Consider the following 23,448-nt stretch of genomic DNA (forward strand, 5'->3'; position numbering starts at 1 on the left):
CACTTCAGTATATTGAAGTCATACAAGGTAAAGAAGAATGCAGAATATAATATTTTACAGTTACAGAGGAAGTGCAGTGCAGACAGACGATAAAGTGCAAGGACATAATGAGGTGAGGTCAAAACTCTATCTGAACATACAAGTCAACTTGGTACATGCCTTTGTATCTTAGGACTGATGGGGAGCGGAGTGAAGTGAGAATGTTTGGGGTGGGAAAGGTCTTTGATCATCTTAGCTACCTTTCTCAGTCAGTGAGACGTGTAGAGAGACTCCGTGGAGGGGAGGCTGCTTTTTGAGATGTGCTGAGTTATACTGACAACTCTGTCATTTACGGCAGTCTTAGGCAAAGCAGATGTCATACCAATCTGTGGTGGATCCGGATAAGATACTTTCTATAGCGCATTCATAAAAAATGGTGAGGATCTCTAAAGGTATGCCAAATTTCTTTAGCTTTATGAGGAAGTAGAGGCACAGGTGTGCTTTCTGGTCCATGGTCTCTACGTGGTTGGACCAGGACTGGTTATGTGATGCTTTGTCATAGGAACTTGAGCTATCCGCCATCTCACCCTCAACACCTGTATGTTTTGACGTACCTGTGAGAAATAAATCTGAATTGGAATCACCACTGATGTAACCAGGACTTCCTGAAATCAATCACCAGCTCTTTTGTTTTGCTGACATTGAGGGAAAAGATTGTCATCATGAATCCATGTCACCAGGCTCTCGATTCCTCATTATTTGTCCTTTGACCCACGATAGAGGTGTCATCTGCAAACTTGCAGATGGACTTAAAGCAGAATCTGACCACACAGTCAAGAGTATACAGGATTATTTTTATGCTAAGCACACAGCTGTCATTACAGTTTTGGTGGACATAAAGATTTAATATACCAGTGCATTGCACATCAGAGAGTATCTTTTGTATTACACCATGTATCATGCTCTTTATTTCACATCAAACTTCAGAATGAGATGAATGTAATATTCCTCACAGGTTTAAGAAAAACAATTGTGATGTAACCTGCCTGTCTCCTTAAAAAAATAATTACTCTTAAAGACTCTGAAAGCAGATCTATTCAATTGAAATCTATATTTTTCAGATCAATACATTCAAATTGTGGACTGCTTAGCTATGTTTTTTAAAAGAGAAAGATTGGAATCTAAAATGCGTGGTTCTGAATGTGAACCTTGAGTTGAAATACTGTGACACTTGTGCTTATTACATTGGAGGAAGTGGTTTTTCTCTCATCTCCACCTTGCCTTGTCTCTGATTCTCTCTTCTTTTACATTCCTTTTGGTAAACCCTACCAATGCCTACTCCTATCCCTTTTTAATTTATCTTGTGTTTTACCCTGTGAAGTGAAAGAAATCGTCAAGGATTACTCATCAAGTCTTGGCCTCTTCAATGTTCCTCATTCCTACATTCAACCTTGCCCTCTAATCCCTACTCAAAGCTCTTTCCTCCCTGCCTCCTTCCCACTCAAGCTCATTTATTTATCATCTGCTCCTTCTCTCATTCCTTCTTTCCCTATTCTATTTCCTTCACTGATTTATCATGAGTATCCCAGACATCCATTAGCTTGCACAGCGTACCAAACTTCATTCTCACTACCTTTCATTTACTACATTTAGACGCAACCCAATTAGTTCACAAGCCTTTGTTCTCCACACCATTTAAAGAAGTTTTGAAAGAAAACCATCCCACAATTTATTTCACCATCTCTTCTTCCAGCATCTTCTAACCCCAAAAGTTCACTTAATGAGGTGTCAGACTCTGCTTTACATTTCCCCTTTCCATCAGACTTTCGTAGAGTTGTACCTACCTACCAATGCCTATGCCCTTGGCCATTGCAATGATACTATTTGTCAGCACTAGCCTGATCTGTGCCTTGTGATTGCCGGTGTGTTCCAAAGCAGAGTGGAAAGCCAGTGAAATTGTTCACCCATTGTGGTGGTAAGTGAATTACAGCAGGTTCAGGTCCTTGCTCTGTTTTGATGTAAGCTTTGCCTATGTTAATGCTCGTATAAATGTCTCCTCAACATAATGATTGTTAGTGATTCCACCACCTCCTCTGCCAGTGTATTCAGATATCAACCATTCTGTGATGGTTCTCCTCAAGTACTCTTTAAAACTCCTTCCTCTCACCTTTAATCGATGTAATTGTTGTTACTAAGTAGAAGTTGCCAGTGAGCTGAAAAGTCTTAGATAAGTCACCCAGACTAGATGGATTAAACACCAGGGTTCAGAAATAGGTGGCCAAAGATATTGTGGAAGCATTAGTAATGATCTTTCAAGTATCACTAGATTCCGGAATGATTCTGGAGGACTGGAAAATTGCAAATGCCACTGTACATTTCAAAAAGGGAGGGAAGCAGGCAGAAGAAAGGAAATTATAGACCAGTTAGCCAGACGTCAGTGTTTTTGGAAGATGTTAACTCGATTGTTAAGGATGTGGTTTTGGGTTACTTGAAGGCACATTATAAAATAGGCCAAAGTCAGCATGGTTTACTCAAGGGAAATCTTCCTGACAAATTTGTTGAAGCTCTTTGAGGAACAGAGAGTCAATGGATGTTGTTTATTTGGATTTTCATAAAGGCCTTTGACAAAGTGCAAGATGAGGCTGCATCGCAAGATAAGAGCCCATGGTATCACAGGAAAGACAGAAGTTTGGCTGACTGGCATGAGGCAAAGAGTAATAACCAAGGTTCAAACCCTGGGCTTCTGTCAGGACTATTCTGTAAACAGGGAGACAATTCAAAAATCAGAGGTGCAAGGGGACTTGGGAGTTCTCATGCAAATTAACTTGCAGGTTGAGTCAGTGGTAAGGGAGGCAAATGCAATGATAGAATTCTTTTCAAGAGGACTAGAATACAAGAGCAAGGATGTGAATCTGAGGCTTCATAAGACATTGATCAGACCACACTTGGAGTGTTTTGAGTAGTTTTCAACCCCTTAACTAAGAAAAGATATGCTGGATTTCCAATCATTCTGATAGTCAGCAGGGTGAGCGGCCTCAATGTCTACCACCAAGTACGCTTACATCTATCATAATAAAGTGCTTTGAGAGGATGGTTATTGGTAAAATTAACTCCTGCCTGAGCAAGGGCCTGAACATGCTGTTATTCACTTAGCACCACAACAGGTCTACAGCACCTGCAACTTCACTGGCCTTCCCCTCTGCTTGAAACACCCAGGCAATCACAAGGCACGTGTCAGGCTACTGCTCATCAACTACAGCTCGGTGTTCTACAGCTTCATTCCCTCAGTAGTGTAACCCCCTGGGTCGCCTCAGGCTTGCTCAGCTCGTTCTTGGCTAGGGGGAGCAGCCTTCAGCCCCGCCAAACTGGGTAATCAGCTGGTGTGGATGCTGTGTGATGTCCCCGCCTCGCCCAAAAACAGACAGTACACCATATGCGATTAAATGAGTACAATTTATAAAGGTTACTATAACTAAGTGATTAATAATGATACAGTATATATGAAGAGAAAAAAAATAAAGAAAAGGCGCCAAACTTATCAAAGTCCAAACCACTTCATGCACAACCGTTGGAGCTCAATTTCTGAAGTCTTCTGGCCACCATTCGATTCCCACCGAACTCCTCGACTCGCAGCTCAGGACCCTCCGAACTCCTCGACTCTCCAAACTGCTCAGGACCCTCCGAGTGGTCAACCAAGCACATCTAGCTTCATCCCCCCCCCTCGGAGAATCTCCCGGCCTCGGACCCCCCTTTGGGGTCCGATCCTCGCCCAGCTTAGAGCATTGTGTCCTCTCTCTCGACCCCTTCGCGCCGATCTGCCCAAAAGCCTGTCAACAAAAGCTTACAGAAGAAAGAACATTAATCCCCATTTGGTTTACAAAGGAATACCATTCTTGTTATCAGTAAATTAGCATTCCTGCTAGTTAACAAAAAGAAGAAACCCTCTTTACACTCTCCCTCCACCAAATAAAAGTCATGTCCTCATGACTACTAAATAACTCACCACCTTTCCTGCCAACACACCGTAACCCAAGCACAAACAGTGACATCTCCTCCCCACACAGTAACCCTCACGCCCTGTTTTTCAGGCGCTACTTAGGCCAACTATCTGGGAGTTCCCTAACCCTTCTGAGACCTCTGTACCCCCTCACCTAAACCCTTCAGGCTCGGACACAACTGGGGATACCTTGGGCCCACTACCAACTCACTCATGCCCCACACTGCACACAGCTAACCCTCCCTGCTACACCTGACTCAATGGGAGAAGGGCCAAAGGTCTCTTCCTCAATCGAGGGAAAGTCAGCAAAAAGCAGCATGTACCACACATCCAGCACATCATCCATCGAATCTGTATTCTTCCTCATTCCTGTGATCGGTAGCTGCTGTTTGATCTTCTCCAAACGGAAACACGTGGCCTGCACTGCTCCCGCAGTCTCTTCAGTATTCACTGCACTTCTCTCCAGCTTTTTCTTCCTCATGACTTCTTCCAGATCAACTTTCAGGTTTTGCACTTCATTTGAACTGTCGATGGTCATCTTCAGGTTCCCTTTAAGCTTCCGCTTCTCTCTTCTGAGATTCGTCTGTAATTTCTTCACCTCCGCAAACTCCCCTCTCCGGGTTCTCAGTTTGCTATTACCCTCAGTCAGACAACTTTCTTCATTCTCTCCAACTTGGAAGTCTTCCGAATGGTTCCAGATCACTTTCTCCAGTCTCTCCGTCTTGATTTCAAACTTGATTCCGTAGAGACAGTCACTCACGAGCTGCGACCTTCGCCAGCCCTGGCACGTGTCCCGAAAACACTTTAACTCGGTAGTTCTCAGCTGCTCCTGCAACGACCTCACTTCATATTCTCCTGAGGCTAATCCAAACACCAAGAGATCATCCACATACACCAAAACTCCAAACGCCTCCACATCCCCTATGGTCTTCCACCTGCCCAGCAGGAAGGTTGCAAGGGCTCCAGATATGCCCTGTGGCATCTTTTCGGACCCGAAGACTCCTAGGGAATTTATAACGGCCGTCTTCTCCTTGTCGGCCCCACTCATCGGGATCTGGCAACATCCACTCCTCAGATCCAGCACCTTAAACCACATCGCACCATTCAGACAGGCCATCGCCTCTCCAGCCCTCAGGGCCATATTCTGGTCACTGACAGTGCGCCTCTTCAACGCAATACAATCCACACACACGCTGCCTACGTCTTCCATGGCTTCAGGGGCCAGTCGCCGCAACCTCTCTCTCTCCGAGGTGTCTTCAGCAGTCAACTCCCCTCTCTCATGGTATTTTGCAGCATCCACTAAGAGGGTCTCATCCTCAGATACTTCCCCCAGGCCGTACCACCACTGGCTCTTGTTTGAATTCAGTATCAGCCCAATGCTGCTACACACGTCCGCACAAGCAGCTCGAAACTCTGGGTGCATCGACAATGCCTCCAAACAGCGCTCACCCTCCTCCTCCGGGCAGGCCCCCAAGCACACCAGCAGGATATTGGTTCTCTCTAGAACAGAAACGCTGCCCGTCTCAACAGGGTCCGGACACATCAGCATTAACGATTCATGAACCTCAGTCTCCTCCATATTTGCCTCTAAGAACTCCATTTTCACTGACCAACAACCGTCGTCTGGATAATCACCGGCACTGGTACCCTGAATCTCCAGTGTCCTCAATGTCGTCAAGGGTAAATGCTTCCAATAACGGTTATGAAACAAACTGTACAGCAACTTCATCGGCTCCCCGGTGCCAAGGATGGCTTTAACTTGACTTCCATCCATCCGTAACAACACCTGTGCGCATGGCCCCTCTAAGCCTTCAGGAATAGAGTCTGCTCCTTTCGGGAGTTCCTTGGTACATTGCTGGGAACGTGCTCCCCCAGAGACCCCAAGCCGTTCTCCCACTGGGCCTCCTCTAAGTTTCCCGACACCTCTCGAATCAACGGAACAACTGATCCCCTTGACAGATCCCCTTGGCACCACAAGCAATTTATCTGCCCCCCTAGGCAAAAAGGGAAACCCTAAAAACTTCCCACCAATCTCCTGCCACGGGTATGATAAGCCCCCCAGCTGCGGCATTTGACTTCCAGTCGAACCACACGCATTTTCCCACACTTTCCCAGAACTGGCAGCGGTCACTTCGAGGTAATTGCGCCTGACAGTTCTAACAAAGTCAGCAGCCCGCCTACTCAAACTTTCAACCCGTCCCTGTCGCTTTCCCTCAGCTAAGCACTGCCACTCACCCAACAACTGAGGGGTCCGCTCCGCCCACGCCTCCGCCTCTTTAGGGCTGGACATTATTCCAACAACCGGGCGGAGCTCACCACTGCTGAAACATCCCAACCTGTCACTCCTCAATCTCCAAACAGTACGGACAGCCCATGGTCCCACCGCCATTTCGTCAGCACTAGTCGGAACTCGAACAACGGCAATTGCTACCAACAGCAACCACCCCACCCAACACACACACAGCGATAACCAGCAATCGCACACCCACAAATGCACACCAACTCTTCGCCGCAGACACAATTTAAATAGGGTGATCACACAGCTTCCACAGAAATCAATCCCGGACGAGCACCCCACAATGTAACCCCCTGGGTCACCTCAGGCTCGCTCAGCTCGTTCTTGGCTAGGGGGAGCAGCCTTCGGCCCCGCCAAACTGGGTAATCAGCTGGTGTGGATGCTGTGTGATGTCCCCGCCTCGCCCAAAAACAGACAGTACACCATATGCGATTAAATGAGTACAATTTATAAAGGTTACTATAACTAAGTGATTAATAACGATACAGTATATATGACGAGAAAAAAAATAAAGAAAAGGCGCCAAACTTATCAAAGTCCAAACCACTTCGTGCACAGCCGTTGGAGCTCAATTTCTGAAGTCTTCTGGCCACCATTCGATTCCCTCCGAACTCCTTGACTCGCAGCTCAGGACCCTCCGAACTCCTCGACTCTCCAAACAGCTCAGGACCCTCCGAGTGGTCAACCAAGCACATCTAGCTTCATCCCCCCCCCCCCGGAGAATCTCCCGGCCTCGGACCCCCCTTTGGGGTCCGATCCTCGCCCAGCTTAGAGCATTGCGTCCTCTCTCTCGACCCCTTCGCGCCGATCTGCCCAAAAGCCCGTCAACAAAAGCTTACAGACTCAGAAGAAAGAACATTAATCCCCATTTGGTTTACAAAGGAATACCATTCTCGTTATCAGTAAATTAGCATTCCTGCTTGTTAACAAAAAGAAGAAACCCTCTTTATACTAGTAACAACCAAATTTCAAATACTGGGTCTCTGTGTCAGCTAATGTGGAGGAGGCGTGACCCAAAAGCAGGGCAGCAGAGACAGTTCGGCAGTGAACAATTCTTTAATAATAGACAGAGTCACGAGGGGCCACAAAACAAGAGAAACGGATTCTGAACACAACAGTCATCAGGTAAACTTTAGGCAGGGAGAGTGAGAGCTGGAAGCAACTGGCTCAGTCAAGCTGGTCTGCTGAGCGGACAAGGACTGTGGATGAGAACTGGGGTTAAATAGGCTGCCAGTGATGAGTCTGGGACAAGCAGTGGGGATGAATCCTATTAGCTGAGTGGAGACTGGGAGCTGCCTGCAAGTGCAGGCCTGACACCCTGCACCTCCTTCTGCATTCTTGACTTACTTATTGGGAGATTACAATCAGTGCAGATAGGTAATAACATCACCTCCTTGTGGACTAACAACACAGGCACACCTCTCTTCACCCCTTTAACCCCCTGCTATATTCTCTTCACACTTACGACCTTATGGGGAAGCACAGCTCTAACGCCTATCAATTTGCTAATGATACCACTGCTGTTGATAGAATCTTGGATGGCGAGGAGGATGCATACTGGAGCCAGGTAGATTGACTGGATAAGTAGTTTCACATCAGCAACCATACACTGAACATCAGCAAGACCGAAGAATTGATTGTGGACTTCAGGAAGAGGAAGCTGGGAGAATGCCTACTGTTCCCCATTGAGGGAAAGTAGGAACTTGAAGTTGCTCGTGAGCGTCAACATCCCAGAATTTATCCTTAGCCCAACACATTGATGCAATGACAAAGAAGGCAGGCTAGCAGCTCTACTTCATTAGGAGTTTGAGGAGATTTGGAGTGTCACCAAAGACTACTGCAAATTTCTACCGATTAGAGCGGGGAGCATTCCGACTGGTTGCAGTTGTCCTCCAATGCACAGGATTGCAAGAGGCTACAGAGGATTACAGACTGAGCCAGCTCCATTACAAGCATGCCCCTTCCTACCATTGAGGATATCTTCAAGATGTAGTGCCTGAAGAGGGTGGCATTTATCATTAAAGATCTCAACTCAGATGGCCTCTTCTCATTACTGCCATCAGGGAGAAGGTTCAAAAACCTTCTAAAATGCTTCCGGCACATTGATATCCTTGATTAAAGATTCAAAGCACATTTATTATCAAAGAATGTATAAATTATTCTGCTTTCAGGCAGCCCAAATAACCCTATTTTTTTAAAAAAAAAGAAAGGCCAAAAACCACAGCACAGTAAAGAGAGCGAGAGAGAAAAAAAATCATGCGAACAATAGAAGCAAGTCAACAGCATTCCGAACTGGACTGAGTTCCCAGGTTTGCTCCTGGAGCAGCTGGAGTAGGCCCAAGCCTCGGTCCCGGTTCATTACACCAGCGGGGGAGAAAATGCACAGCAGCCGGATCAGTTCACAGCCTCTGTGTGGCAAAGAAGGAATGAACATTTGTGGGAGAGCAGGTGAAATCAGCCTGATCTCCGTTCGGGCTCTCAGGCTTCCAGTCTACCTGAGCCGACGTTTAAATTGTCCAAGCAGTGGATAATGCCTCGCTCTAGGACCCAGACCCCAGTGCCACAGCATGCTTGGGGCGCCCATCTTGAAACCATTCTCAATCTCATCAAATGGGCTCAGTGCTTAGAGCGATCCATCCACGTCCCTGGGTTAGGTAGATGGGCATCGAAACTATTCCACATTGACTCCTCTCCAAGTCGCTCACTCTGCCTCCAGCAGTGATACCAACCCCAGCTCGAACATGTTGCACCTCACAATGCCCCAGCATGACTCATCCCCCGAACAAGCCTCGCCTCCGCCTGCCTCTTCACCATCTGCAGCAACAGTTCACCAAAATCTGCTTCAGAAATGACGTTACAAGTAATTTTTTTAGTCAAAGTTCTTGCCTTCTGACCTACCAGTAACCTGTCATACATCTTCAGTCGTGCCATTTTAAACTGCAAGTTTAAGATGACATGTACTATTCCAGATGAAATTTCTTCAGCACATTATATACTTACCGGTATTTACCTAAGCCTCGTTACCCATGGTGAGGCATAGGCTGCCAACAGTAGTTCGCCAGAGTCCTCTATCCTGGGCCAGTCCTTTACATTGTCTCCAGTTGTGACCTGTCATCTTGGTGTATCTTTCCTTTCACAGGGATGAGCTTTTCTGCTGGCATTTCTGTAGCACTGGGTTTTTAACGGGATAGGTCTGCTAGCCCCATGCCCAACCCTTCTCCTTTTGCAGGTGGTCCATGGTGGAGTTATCACTCTACAGCTGAAGCAACTCTCCCTGTGTATGTCATCAATTCTTCAAGCTATAAACAATAAGTTAATATTCCTAGCATTAGATCCTGCCTTTTGTAAATCATGTACTGTACCAACATCCAGAACTTTGTGTCTCAGAGCTCTCATCAATTAGATCACTTTTCTTTTCAAAATTGGAAACTTCACATTTTCCCAAAATTTGGCAAACAAAACAATGTTTGTCAAATTTTTGCCCTCTTGAACTGTATACATTGCTTTGTAGCAGCATGACCTTTACAGAGTAAGTCGTCAGTTGCCATACCTTTGTGCCATAATCCAGGTCATTGACAGGATGATGAACTTTTGAAAAAGTTAATAATTGTCTCAGGTTATAGTGCAAATGAAGACACGACATTTTCCCCTTCAAACTGGAGGCAAATGAGAAATAAAATTATAAAACAAATCTTTATGCAGCAGCTTGTCATGAACTGGTCTATCTGAAATGAAAAACCTACGCAATAAATCGAGTAGCACTTGTCTCAGGGTTTCCGGATTTTTCGATAAACATTTTACTAATGACTGCATTATAGTATTTTACTTTTAATGAGAACAGTCACTTTTCTCGGACTATCATATATATATGCGTTTATATTTTAAATTTCTAAACAATTCACTGTAATATTTAATGATACTTGCTATCACCCCGAAGTGAGTGGGAGTTTGTGATGACGGATTGTTCCCATGCCGATGAGCTGGTATCGGGAGCATTTGCCGATCGGGATAAAGATTAGCACTGAGAAGCAAATTTCTCATACGTCACACTGATGAATAGCAATTCCAACCTAAAGGCTGTCCTCGAGTTGTGGAAACTGCACGCTGACTTCAGAAGTGCTCCGCACGGCGAACGGCATGAAAAAGGCACCGCTGGCGATGCAGGCGCAGGCAACCTCTTTCTTCCTGTTTTGCCTTTTCAGATTCGGCGTGGCGACCGACCCTGTATCGGTAAGAAGAGAAAAAATGTATACTTCAGTGAATCCGGATTGTTCCAATGTTGTTTGCGGGCGTTTTGCGGCGCAAAAGAGAGATATTATTGATTGTAAACCTAAAATGCAGCAACATCGCTTCATGTAACATTTTACTCTATTACAATGTTACTGATTTTTTTTCGATGATTTCTAAAAATCAGGCAAAGGATAAAATCTTAAACTAATCCCTATCAACTCTTGCACGATACGGTAGGAATGTTTGTAAAACGTGCGCTAGAGGTTCTCAGTCAGCTGTCGAAGCGATATATTCCTATGGTAATTTCTGACCAGATAGCATGGTTGACGGTGAAATTCTTAGAAACAACCGCTGTCAATTCGTACTGCCTCCTCCGATACTGGACTAGTTAATTAAGTGATTGGGACTAATAATCTGGAAAATACATTTTCAAGACCCATTGTTGTGGGTTATAATAACTCCTTAGTTATTATATATTAAAAGATCCATCTGTTTCACTTAACCGCGGCTGTTTTACTCACGTCCATTATTAATATTATTTGCTGGACTGGCTTCTAACTGCATTTCAGGGGATACCTTATCTGAAGCACAGCAACATCCCAGTGAAGCTGCATGGTAAAAGTAATTATGTAAAGAAAGACACTGGATTTTCAGGGCTGTGCAACATCAGATGATAACAGGTTTAAGGACAGGTTCAACATTTTCGTTGATAACTTCATTTGAAGACACGATGCCGAGAAGAAATAACTGGTCCTGTCACAGGACTGGACTCAAGTGCAGAGGAGGAACGGTGGACTCTCTCCGTCACAGCAATCACCGCCAACGACTCGACCCCAAGGGCAGAGGGCGACAAGTTCCCCATGAAGAGCCGGAAACAAGAAGTTAGATTGTAGCAGACATCCCACCCTGCAAAAACTCATTTCAGGAAGGTAGCACCACCACCCCCGACCCCCGCAACCCCATGTCCACCCCTCCCCCCCCCCCCCCCCCCCCCCGTCGACCTCCAAGGGTGTATGTATGTGTGTGTAGGCCTCCGTTAGTCTTGATAGACCATGAAAGTTTCCAGGGCGCAAGACTGGGCAAGGTTTTTTATTGAAGACCGGCAGTTGCCCAAGCTGCAACTCTCCCCTCTCCACGCCACCGATGTTAATCAAGGGAAGGGCATTAGGACCCATACAGCTCGGCATCGGTAAGAGCCTTAAGTGCCTTGCTCAAGGACACACACGTAGACTCAGCCAAGGCTCAAACTAACAACCTTCAGATCACTAGATGAACCAACGCTTTAACCACTTGGCCATGTGCCAACACAAATGTATACAGGATATGTGATTATGAAAGAACACAACAATTTATTTGATCATATATTGAAACTATTTACACACACATATTCATATGTTGAGTATTTTGTTGGCAGTCCCAATGCTAATAGCTAAATGCTAATACAAATAGCTTTTCTATTTCTTTTGCAAACTTTCCTTGTTCTGTGATGTGGCTTGCTTGGCAGATTTGAGCATTTTGCTGGAAGTCTCAACCTCATAGTAGTCTGTGTCAATGAATTTGTTAATTTTGCAAGATAACTATATGACATTGGAGCAGAATTAGGCCATTCAGCCCATCGAGTCTGCTCTATCATTCCATTATGGCTGATCTCGAATTCCACTCGACACCATACACCTCCCTTTTCACCATATCATTTGATGCCCTGACCGATCGGGTAACGATCAACTTCCGCATGGACTTGGCCTCCTCCGGACAGTCTGTGGCTGTCCACAGATTTGCTCCTCTCCGGCTAAAACAAAAATCCTTCTTCCCTTTGTTCTAAAGGGTTGCCCCTCAATTTTGAGTCCTATAGTGTCCTATAGTTCTGAATGCCCTTCCCCTATCCTGGGCCTATGACCCCTGGCTCTAGGTTTCCCTGTCTGTGAAACATGCTTCTGGGTAAGAGTTTTGTAAGTTACAAAAATATCTTCTTTCATTTACTTCAACTCAAAGGAGTACAGGGCAAGTTTACACAATCCCTTAAGACAAATCAGCACTCTAATGTAGTAAATTTTGGTAACTTTTACCAGGAAGACCAAAACTCTGCATAATACAGCAGGTATGTCCTTTACTATAGCAGGCATCATGATTGACATGGATGAGGTGAGTGGAAGAGCTCATTTCTGTGATGTACATGTCTATGATTCTACTGCTATTTCTGGGAACTGCTTTAAGTCTCTTCCAAATGCAACTGCTAGTCATTCAAACATTAAGTTGTGTATGAATAATTTTATGTTAATAATCTCCACACATTTGAAATACACAAGACATAGCTGAATAATGTACAATAATTGCAGTGTAGTGATTTAGTATTTTAAGATAACTTCTCAGGAAGGTGAACAATTGTATTGGATGTGTAGGATGGAGATGGAGATTCATTTTGAACATTCTATCCACGATATAGCTCGGTCATCATCATGTGCCATGTCTATGACCATGACCATGACCATGACCATGATCATTCTTGGCAAATTCTTCAGAAGTCGTTTGCCATTGCCTTCTTCTGGGCAGTGTCTTTACAAGATGGGTGATCCCAGCCATTATCAATACTCTTCAGAGATTGTCTGCCTTGAGTCAGTGGTCGCATAACGAGGTCTTGGGATATGCTCAAGCTGCACATCTGTCCATCCACCACCTGTTCCCATGGCTTCACATAACCCTGATCAGGGGTTTAAGCAGGTGCTGCACCTTGCCCAAGGGTGACCTGCAAGCTAGTGGAGAGAAGGAGCGCCTTACACCTCCTTTGGTAGAGACGTATCTCCACCCCTCCACCCAAAGCTGAGTATACTTTTTGAAATGTTGGCCATGGCATAGTAATCTACAGGCCAATAGTTTTAGTATAGATAGATGTCTGATAGTTGGCATAGTAGGTAGTAGACAAAAGTGTCTGTTTTTATGTTGTATGACTCTATGCATAATAGACCAAATCAGTGGTCTAGTAAAACACTCTGAAACATCTTTAGGTAATGAGATGTGTTATATATAGGCAGGTTCTTTAAACGTTACCAGTCAAAATAAAAAAGATCTAGTACTTCCTGTCTATGTAACGTATGAACTATTCTTGGGCTTCTAGCTGGGTACAGATATCGATTTTAACTGATGTTTCAATGACAAACTCTGCCAACTTCATCAGGGACGATGCCTGGGTATGTCCAGTTCAGTGGCATTTATATCCCATCGTCCATCCCTCCTGATTGGTAGCCTCGGACATGGCATTAATCGGAAACCCACGCTCAACAATAACAGCTACCATCATGCCTTCCAATGTAGAGTGGTTCTTTCTACTTTGGTTAACCATGCAAAAACTATTTTGGACCTGGAGAGTCTCTACAAGGACGTAAAATGATTATGCATGATGTTCCTACAGGATGGCTACAAGGTGAAGGAAATCAATTGGGCCCTTAAAAGGGCCAACAGAAAAACCTGGAAACCTGACAATGAGGAGGACCCCAAAGCTACTGCCTGTCTTCCCTATATTTCCATGGTTTCTGGAAGGATTGTCAGGAACCTGTAGAAAGACCAGATTAATACCATTCACAAACCCATATGGAAGTTCAAGTCACAGCTTATGTGGGTCAAAGATGACCTGGGACACAGGAGGGCTGGTGTTTACAGGATTCCCTGTGAATGTGGAGCAACGTATATTGGCCAAACAGGTCGCACGGTGGAAACCTGCATCAGGGAGCACAGGAGGTGTAGCCGTTTGGGTTACCTGGAGAAATTGGCTGTAGCAGATCATTGCATTTGCAATGGCCACAGGACTGACTTCAGTAGCACAAAACTACTGTGCGATGTCAATGGCCTTTGGAGCCTCCTGGTGACGGAAGCCATTGAAATAAAACTAGAAGAAAAAAATTTAACAAAGATGAAGGTCTTGCCCAAAGTCGGAACTGGAATTTGATTGTAAATAATGAAAGCTGATTGGATGAGGAAAAATCCAATCAGGCGGGACAGATGACGGGAGTATAAATACTACCAGACAAGTCATGGCCAGGCATCATTCCTGATGAAGATGCTAGAGTTTGTCATTGAACATTGGTTAAAATTGATATCTGTATCTGGTTGGAAGCAGAAGAAGCATTCATTGCCAATAAAAGTATCTCCCATACCAAGAACAATTTCTCAGGCAACAAAAAAAAAAATCAATGTAGAAAACAGCATTGGAAAAGGAAGAGAAACACTAGAATGTGAGCAAATTCCATTTATTTTCATCCAGTCCTGATGAAGGGTCTCTACCTGAAATGTCAACTTTTTATTCCATTCCAAAGACACTGCCTGATCTGCTGAGTTCCTCCAGCAATTCGTGTGTTCCAGTATCTGCAGAATCTCTTGTGTTTATGATTTACTTTCATAACCTTTATTGTATATGTACTTTCAGATAATTAAATACATTAGCTGCATTTAATTGAATGACAAATCAATTGCAGTGGTAACTAGAAATAGATGGTCTAAACTGGGTTAAGGATCTTGCACTTTCTTGTAGCAAATGAAACATGAACTTCCCCCACTGTCTGAGCATGACTGAGCCTTTTCTTTTTAGAGTCTCACACATTTAAACACTTATTGGAGCTAGGACAGCCAACAGATAATTATTATCTTCTAAATTACAAGTATTCACCTGTCAGAGATGAGACCAATGTTCCCTCTGCGTTGTGCACACACGTCCTTTGCTACCAGCGCACGACAGAACCTAACTGTGCACAAAAGGTTGTCACCCTTTACCTCGTTAGCCTGTTGAGTATATTTCATGACCGGACACAATCACATTTCCTTTTCTGGTTTCTGCTGTGGACAGTGTTGGCAATGTGGAGTTTGCAATGATTTGACTGCAGATTTTAGAACTGGCTATTTATACTGTTTTTATTAAAAACATTATTCAGTGAGCATATGTTGTTGTCACTGGGCAAAAAAAATTGCATGGCACAAAATTTGTGCACACATTGGTCATTACAAATTAGAGGATAAGACTTGGATAACATTGGATAAGACTTACAGTGAAATCCAGGAATCCAGTCTGAGGGAATGGTTGATAGGATAGAGACAACTTTAGATTGGTGTGACACAGGAGAATCTGCAGGTGCTTGAAATCTAAAGTGACACCTATAAATGCTGGAGGAATTATTGATTCATAGAACATTGCACCACAGTACAGATAGTGTACTAATCTTTTAACCTACTCTAAGATTGAGCTAGCCCTTCCCCTACATAACTCTCCATTTTTCTATCATCCACGTGCCTATCTAAGAGTTTTTTAAATGCTCCTAATATACCTGCCTCTACCACCATCCCTGGCAGGGTGTCCAATGCACCCATCACTCGCCGAGTAAAGAATTTATCTCATCATTTCCGCTCCGCCCCCTATATTTCCCTCAATTCACCTTAAAATGATGTCCACTTTTATCAGCCAATTCTGCCCTGGGACTAGTCTCTGCCTATCCACTCTATCTATTCATTTCTCCAGCATTTAGTGTATGTTGTTCAAAATGCTGATGAAGAGGGTCAGCCCAAAATTCTTTCCATGGATGAGGGTTGATTTGTTGAGATCCTCCAGCATTACGTGTGTGTTGCTGTAGATTAGTGAGTATAGATATGCAAATCTGCAGAACTATACAGAGGCAGGCTGGAATTGATGAATAACAGTAGTGTGTGCAGAGAAGAGCAAATTAAAAAGCAGAACAGGGAAACTGGCTTAAGCTGTTGCAAGTACTGTAGATGTAAGATGAGAGGCAAAGCAAAAAAAATACCCTGCCTACGAGAAAAAAGTGTGCATGAAATTGATTGTAAGGTTACTTTCACAAACATTGTACCAAGAACATATTGGCAGAAGACTATGGAGTTGGTGAGATGAGCTGTGCAGGGATAGAGACAAGATGCCTCTGCATAGGCAACTGCAGAGTTATGACTACTTGGATAAGGTGAATTTGTCTTTACAAAATTTTCTGAAAAATGTGAGATTTGGAACAAAATTCACTCACAGAATTACTATTTAAAAAATAAAATGAATATATAGAAAATTAATATTTTTCAACTCGTATTTCTTGATACTTGCAAATGAGGTGGCTTTGTGTTATGGAAAATCATGATGTATTTCAAAAACTCAATTCTCCCTCTTCCCCCAATAACATGTATTAGTTGAAAGCAGTACGACTACTTCCAGACAAAGTCAGTTCTCCAAAAGGAATGCCATAAGAAGCATATACACTTAGCTTTATCTTATATCATAAGGAGGCCATTCAGGTCCATTGTTGCTCCCGGGAATATAAACCCCTGAATCTCCCTCCCCGTCTTTATCCTGAACTTCTGCAGTTTATCCTCTCTCACACTTCCCCTTCTAATCCCCTTGCATTTCTTTTGTTATGAACCTTTCTGAAGGATTTTTTACAGTTGACATTCAATTTAGCAACACATTTCTGGGATGTGGGAGAAATATGAAGCAGCTGGAGGAAGCCTGGAAAGAAGATTAAGTGAGAAGCAGCACCATGCAGCAGTTGCTGGATAGGCAACTGGTGACTCCAGAGGAGCAGGTGTAATCCTCTTGAAACAGACTACCTTCCATGTGCAAGTGTAATTGGGACCGCTAAACCATGTGCTGCAAATGTGCGAAAACACTACATTGAAATCTGAAATATAAACAGAGAATGCTGAAAAAACTCTGCAGGCAAGGCATCATCTGTGGAAAGATCAGCAGTTATTGTTTCATGTTGAAAACACTTCATCAGACCTTGCTTAGAGATGATCTCTAAAGGCTGTTAACCCACAGCACCAATAGAGTTGTGCAATTCATTATATTTGAATAGAAATGACTCACACATATTACAATGCAGTAGAACAAATGAGATTGATAAAGCAACATGATGAAAGCATTATGAAGATTGATTTACAGTAAACAATCACCTCAACCTGTGATTGATATTTGAATATCCAGAAGTTTGTTAAGGAACAGGGAAAATAGATCTGCAAAAAGTGTCAGAAGGCAGGCAAATGTCAACAATACGAGTTTTGAAGATCTACTACTATTTTAAATTAAAGAGATATTGAAGCCTGATATTGTGTCAGGGAAAAGCCATACCCCAGATCATGTTGAAGGAGGCATCCAGTATGAGAGGCCAGAAAGACCTCTGCAAAGAGCTTGCTTCACAGAAACAAGGACGCACCAGCAATCTCACAAAATTGGAACAGCAGAAATCAACTTTAGTTAAAGGAGAACTACAGTGATCTAGAGGGTGCACAAATAAAGGAGGGATGCAACATCTCTGACAAATGTAAAAGTGATTTGTTTAAGGAAGAGTCTACTGATAGAGAAAGGCACAAACAAGAATGTTGTGAATTGCTGACTATTTCCAGTATCTTAAGAGAAAGAGATACTGAGAAAATATTCATATCAAATATCTCTTATTCTCTTTTAAAAGCTACTGTTCATTTTTTTCTATACTTACTATTTTGTGAAGTAAAATTTAAACCTAAATGCATGAATCATTTATTTTTCTTTGCGAAGGGACCTGAATTCAAAAGTAGCGAGGTTATGATTCAGTTTTGTTGGTCACTGGAGTACTCTGTACAGGACTGGTCTTCTTATTTAACATATTAATGCATTTGAAGAATTTCAGAGGAGATTCACTGAACTATTACTGGAATCGGCAGGTAGCCTTGATATTGGGTTGGTTAGGCTTATATCTACTGGAATTTAGAATAGTGAAAAGGGGAATTGTGACATTCCGTGGGGTCTTGACAGGTTGCAGAGGGAGATGATATTTCCTCTTGTATCAGTCTAGAACCAGAATCACTTTTTAAAAATAAAGCATCACATATTTAAGATCGATGAGACAATAAGACTTTATGAAGATCTTTCTCTCATAATTATGAAAGCAGAATCTTCGTGTAATTTTCAAAGCTCATGAATATAAAGCCTTAATGTGAAGAGTAGGGTAGAGTGCAGAGTTGTGGTCGTACCCAATTCAGCCATGATTTTTGTTTAAATAATGGAGATGATTTAAGAGTTAAGTAGCTTATTCCTGCTCCAACACCACAAATTGATGTGTTATGCATTAACAATAATACAATCTAAAATAGAGATTTATTTTTTGCCAACAGGTGACATGTCAACAAGTCCGAGGTAAGTGTATATTTTTGTTATTGATAAGGAAAGTTGTAAATGTGCTCTGAGTAAAACTCAGCAATCGCAGACTTAAGCCTTAAAATTCATGTTTACACATAGAAGGACCAATCTTTCAAACTCACCATACTAACGGGTAGTCTTGTCTTTTAGCTGCACATTCCACTCATTGATATGGAACTCCTTATAGAATGAAGTGACAGCTGTTCTTAAACAATTGCATCATTCTGCACAAACAATTCTGGTTTTAATCTGCTCCCCTCTTTCTCTTCATTTTCTGTATTGTATATACTGGGCCACATTTTCTTCTTTTTATTCCTCCTGTTGTACCAAGAAAAAACACTGAAAAAACAAAGATTTTGCTTCCTGAATACTTTTGGGTGTATCTTATGGAGCTTGGGCTGTCAATGATGAAAGTCACGATGAAATTTCCCTATCACGCACCGTTGTTTTGGAATCGCCTATATTTGTTATTTCAATTCATAATTCAAGTCAGTTAAAATGTTACCCACAGTGTAAATTGAGAAGCTTTCTATCTTGTCCAGGTGTGCCTGGGCATGCTTTGCATTGCCAGCATCACCCACAGCAATGGTGTCTTTTCATTGATTCTTCAGTGTTAGGCCTGAAAACTGTGTTGCTATACTGAACAACAATGTCCACCCTTCAATACCAATCAGCTTTGCAGTACACATGAAAGAAAACCACTGGAATTTGGAAGTCTTGTTGATATACATAAAGTACAGCAACTACAACTGGAACATCCGTGGTGATCTGAAAGTAGTAACGCTGCTACTAGGATTGCAGCTTGGTTACACTGTTTACTGTTGTTTCATTTGTGAATGGGACAGTTGTGCTAACGAATTGCATTACATTAATAGGGAATGGCCACACTGTAAGTAGTTAGTTCCAGGGCAGAAAGTGTGGCACATAAGCCTCATAGACGCAACAGAGATACTTCTGCTACCTCTTCATATAAACCTGAGGCGTATTAAAAATTTTGTTGACGAAAAAATCAAGGAAGGTGAAGGATTTTGTTATTTCAGATACAGTAACTGATGCTAAGATTTAGGAAGGCATTTTTGTTGGTCCACAAATCAGTGATAGGTGATTCAAGGTTTTTGACACTTGTGTTATCTGTACTGACTTTAATAATAGTTACTGAAACCCTTGTACAGGTTTTCACTTGTTTTTATGTTCTCAAGAACTCCAGGATCAAATTTCAGATATAGACAGAAATTTTTCCTTACATTAAAAAGAATACATCAAATAACATCTACTGTTCAGAATTAATTGCAGTTCTAGACTCTACTTTCAATGATCAATCTTGTAAATCCATTAATTTTTAATGTTATTGTGAGCCATATATTTAGTGACGTATGATTATATGTGAAAAATCTGAAATGGAATTCTTTGTGTTTAGCTTCTGTGCCTCCAAGTGAGTGGTACCATCGCCATAACAACACCCCTTCGGATGTTTATGATCTCAAGGCTCAGCTATACATATCTGAAGAAACCCAACTTCCAGCACTTAATATCACCTGGATTCTTAGTGCAGATGGTGAGATTTTGTCTTGAAGCATGCTTCATATGTATATCACATTTGTACTTGTAGGCTTTCAAGAACTAATTAAATTTCCTACGGCTTTCAACTTACTAAGTAGGAAAACATGGCCTCTATTACTAGCCATGACATTGTATTGCTGTTTCTCTTCCCGTCTCCCATCTTTTATTTTTGTTTCTTTTTTTTCCCTATTCTGCTTTTATTGCAGACTTCTTTGTCCACTTCAGTCAAAATTACAGACAAAATAATATATTCTTAATTACCCAAATATAAAAGTTAAGAGGCAATGATATAATGTCCAAGGCTTCGCCAAAGCAATGGGTAGCTAAATCAGGAAGACTTATTCCCTTAAAGGGTTGGTGATTTCTAGTTTTTGATTAATGTACTGTAATTGATTATAACGTCCTTGATTAGTGAAGGAAAAATCAGCAAGGGTCCCAGTATTGATTTTATTTTAAAAAAATGTTAGCTATGCTGCTTCTAGGGAGTCTGAGCCATTCACCTTTCTCCAGTGAATGCAATCTTCACCTTTTCCCTTTTAGAATCACTTTCTATTGACTAATATTGTCCTCGCTGCTGATATCTTCAGCTCTTTCTGACTTCAATGATCTGTGTGCCAATATTTCCACAGTGATGTCCGCTCTTTACGGGCAACATTAGAAATAAAAGCACGGATAAAAGTAAAGTAAAGAAACACATCACTATGTAACATTTAGTTTTTTTTTTATTATTAGTTTTTCAAAACATTTTACAAATTAAAAACCCCAAATCCCAATGAGGAACATTAAAACAGTGCAAAATTAAGCATACAATAACAATATACTACAAAGGAAGAGAATTTAGCAAAAAAAAAGCACCTGAATTAAAGACAAGTAAGCTTAGTGCCCTCCCCAAGCCCCACAACACAAGAAAAAACAACAGCAATTCCAGACCAACCACAGCACAATATAGAGAGTATAAGTCAGGACAGCCAAACTCCCAGACTGTGAATACACTTAGCAACAGAGGATAATAATGCCTTCTACCAGAAAAAAAAAGGAGCTGAAAGCAAGGGACCGAAAAGAAAAAAAAAACCCTAGTCAAGAGGAAGGTTATGAAAGTACTCGATAAAAGGTCCCCAGACCTTATGGAACTTTAGATCCAAATTGAGAACTGAATAATGAATTTTTTCGAGGTTCAATCAGGCCATGATGTCGTTAAGCCATTGAGCATGAGTGGGTGGGGCAACATCTCTCCATCTGAGAAGGATCAAGCGTCTAGCCAGGAGAGACATTTAGTTTTAAAGTGAATTCAAATTTTTAGCACTATTAAAAAAATAACACCAGATAATCCAGAAAATTTGCACTGCTAAAGTCCCAATCATGCTGGATTAAGATAGTTTTGTTTATATACTCCATACATAATGGAATTAAAACTGTATGCAATACTCAATTATGTCTTACCATTGCCCTAAAGGGTATTTAGCAAAACTTTCCCTTTATCCTTCTTGTAAATTATTTGCTGCATCTATGTGCTGCCTTTGTATTTCTTTTACAGGAACTCTTGAGAACTTGCATTCAAAGATTCAAAGTGCATTTATTATCAAAGAATGTATAAATTATACAACCTTGAGATTTGTTTGCTTACAGGCAGCCACAAGGTGAGGAACCCGAAAGAACCCAATTAAAAGAAGTAAGACCAACTCCCAGTGCCCATAGAGAAAGAGAAAAACAAAACAAATCGTGCGAACAATAGAAATGTGCAACAGTAATAGCATTCTGAACCAAAGTGAGTCCTTACATCCAAATGCCTGGAGCAGGCCCAAAGCCTTGGTATTCAGTTTATCACATTAGCAGGGCAAATCACCACAAATTTCACAGGCATGAACCACAGCAACTGGGGGCGATCTCACAGCCTTAATGTTATGGAGAGAGGAGCCCCCAAACTATCTGGACTGGTGTTTAAATTGTCTGAACCTCGCACCTGCCATGATGAATCGTTAAGGGCCTAGATTTCACTGCCTGGAGAAACAGTTCTCAACCTCTCCAAATTGTCTCAGCACAATCCAACCTCTCCTGGCTCTTGATGCTTCTGCCTTTCCAGTCTGTCTGGAATGGTATTAATCTCACACTATTTAAATGATAGTCAACTTTTCCATTGCTGCCAAATGGATAATTTCACATTTTTCATTTACTATTTTCATTTTTCATCTACTGCACTTTGACTACTTAACCTGTTTATATACTGACTTATTTAGACTTGTTTGTTCACCACACTAACTTCCTTTTCCATGTATCATCAGGAAATTTGGTTGTAATACACTCATCCTCTCCATCTGGGATGTTAATAAAGGCTCTAAATAGATAAGGCCTTCACCATGATCTCTGATGCACTCTCTTTAGTTACATCTTGCCCAAAGGGAAAGTGACCAATTTATCCTGATTCCCTATTTTCTGGTAATTCTATCATATCTGTTATATCTTCTATCATAAATAAAAACCTTGTAGAGAGGGCACATGAGTCTCTCAGACCAAACCAAGAATTGCCATCTGCCAAAGATTGGTCTTCCCTAATATAGATAATTGGCTATAATACATAGCACAATTTTAATATTTTATTTATCAAAAACTTTGTGTAACAGTTAAATACACTGTTAATTATGTAAAAAGATGAACTATTGTGCCTTTCTTTTATTCGTTCTTTGTTTTACTAACACCAGGACAAATATGCAAATTACATCAAAAAAAGGAAGTAGATAATATATTTTATAGTCAAATAACATGTTGGAAAATTTCTGTTCATTCATTGTTTACATTCATACAGTATGGAAAACATTGGTGATTATTCTTGACTCCTTTTTGTATTGCAACATTAAGGATATATAGTTGTTATATTTCTCAATGATTTTAAACACTTTTTTCCCCTAGGAAGCATTCAAGCACTTAAAGCAACAAGGATATGTGTTGCAAGTACAAAAACGACGTGTTTCCGGTGTAATTACAATGCAACTTTCAAAAGTTCCTGGAATCCCCAAAAGCAACGGGTTAGTTCTACACATTTTCTTATGCTTTTATTAGCAGGATAAAAAAATCATCTTGTACTTAAGCAGGAGATTATTAAATATAGGTTTTTATTACAGTAATTCTATTGCTTCTAATCTAATTATGTAAATATGCAACATTAATCACAAGAAAACTGCACAACCTAAAAATTCTATTCCTGCAATGATTAAGATATCATTTAAGGACCATAAA

General features: G+C 41.8%; 2 protein-coding genes across 3 annotated transcripts in view; one reads left to right on the plus strand and one right to left on the minus strand.

The window, feature by feature from the left end:
- Positions 1-1,562: 1,562 nt before the first annotated feature.
- Positions 1,563-8,389, minus strand: LOC132377786 (uncharacterized). Its single transcript, XM_059944140.1, has 2 exons — positions 4,300-8,389; positions 1,563-3,819 (listed from the first exon to the last, which is right to left on the minus strand). Exons 1-2 carry the CDS (start codon positions 6,363-6,365, stop codon positions 3,810-3,812), a joined length of 2,076 nt encoding a protein of 691 aa, XP_059800123.1. The 5' UTR covers positions 6,366-8,389; the 3' UTR covers positions 1,563-3,809.
- A 1,981-nt stretch (positions 8,390-10,370) lies between these two features.
- LOC132377789 (interleukin-17 receptor B) overlaps positions 10,371-23,448 on the plus strand; it is a 32,889-nt gene continuing 19,811 nt past the window's right edge. The window contains exons 1-4 of one of the 2 annotated variants that reach the window (XM_059944144.1): positions 10,371-10,502; positions 18,633-18,654; positions 20,075-20,212; positions 23,122-23,237. In XM_059944144.1, the coding sequence (XP_059800127.1) occupies positions 10,410-10,502; positions 18,633-18,654; positions 20,075-20,212; positions 23,122-23,237 (369 nt within the window). In that variant the 5' untranslated portion in view covers positions 10,371-10,409. Of the gene's footprint in view, positions 10,503-18,632; positions 18,655-20,074; positions 20,213-21,864; positions 21,983-23,121; positions 23,238-23,448 lie in introns of those variants that run through there. The other variant, XM_059944145.1, reaches the window with a different exon arrangement.

This window comes from Hypanus sabinus, chromosome 19, assembly GCF_030144855.1.
Source record: "Hypanus sabinus isolate sHypSab1 chromosome 19, sHypSab1.hap1, whole genome shotgun sequence".
Taxonomy (NCBI): Eukaryota; Metazoa; Chordata; class Chondrichthyes; order Myliobatiformes; family Dasyatidae; genus Hypanus; species Hypanus sabinus.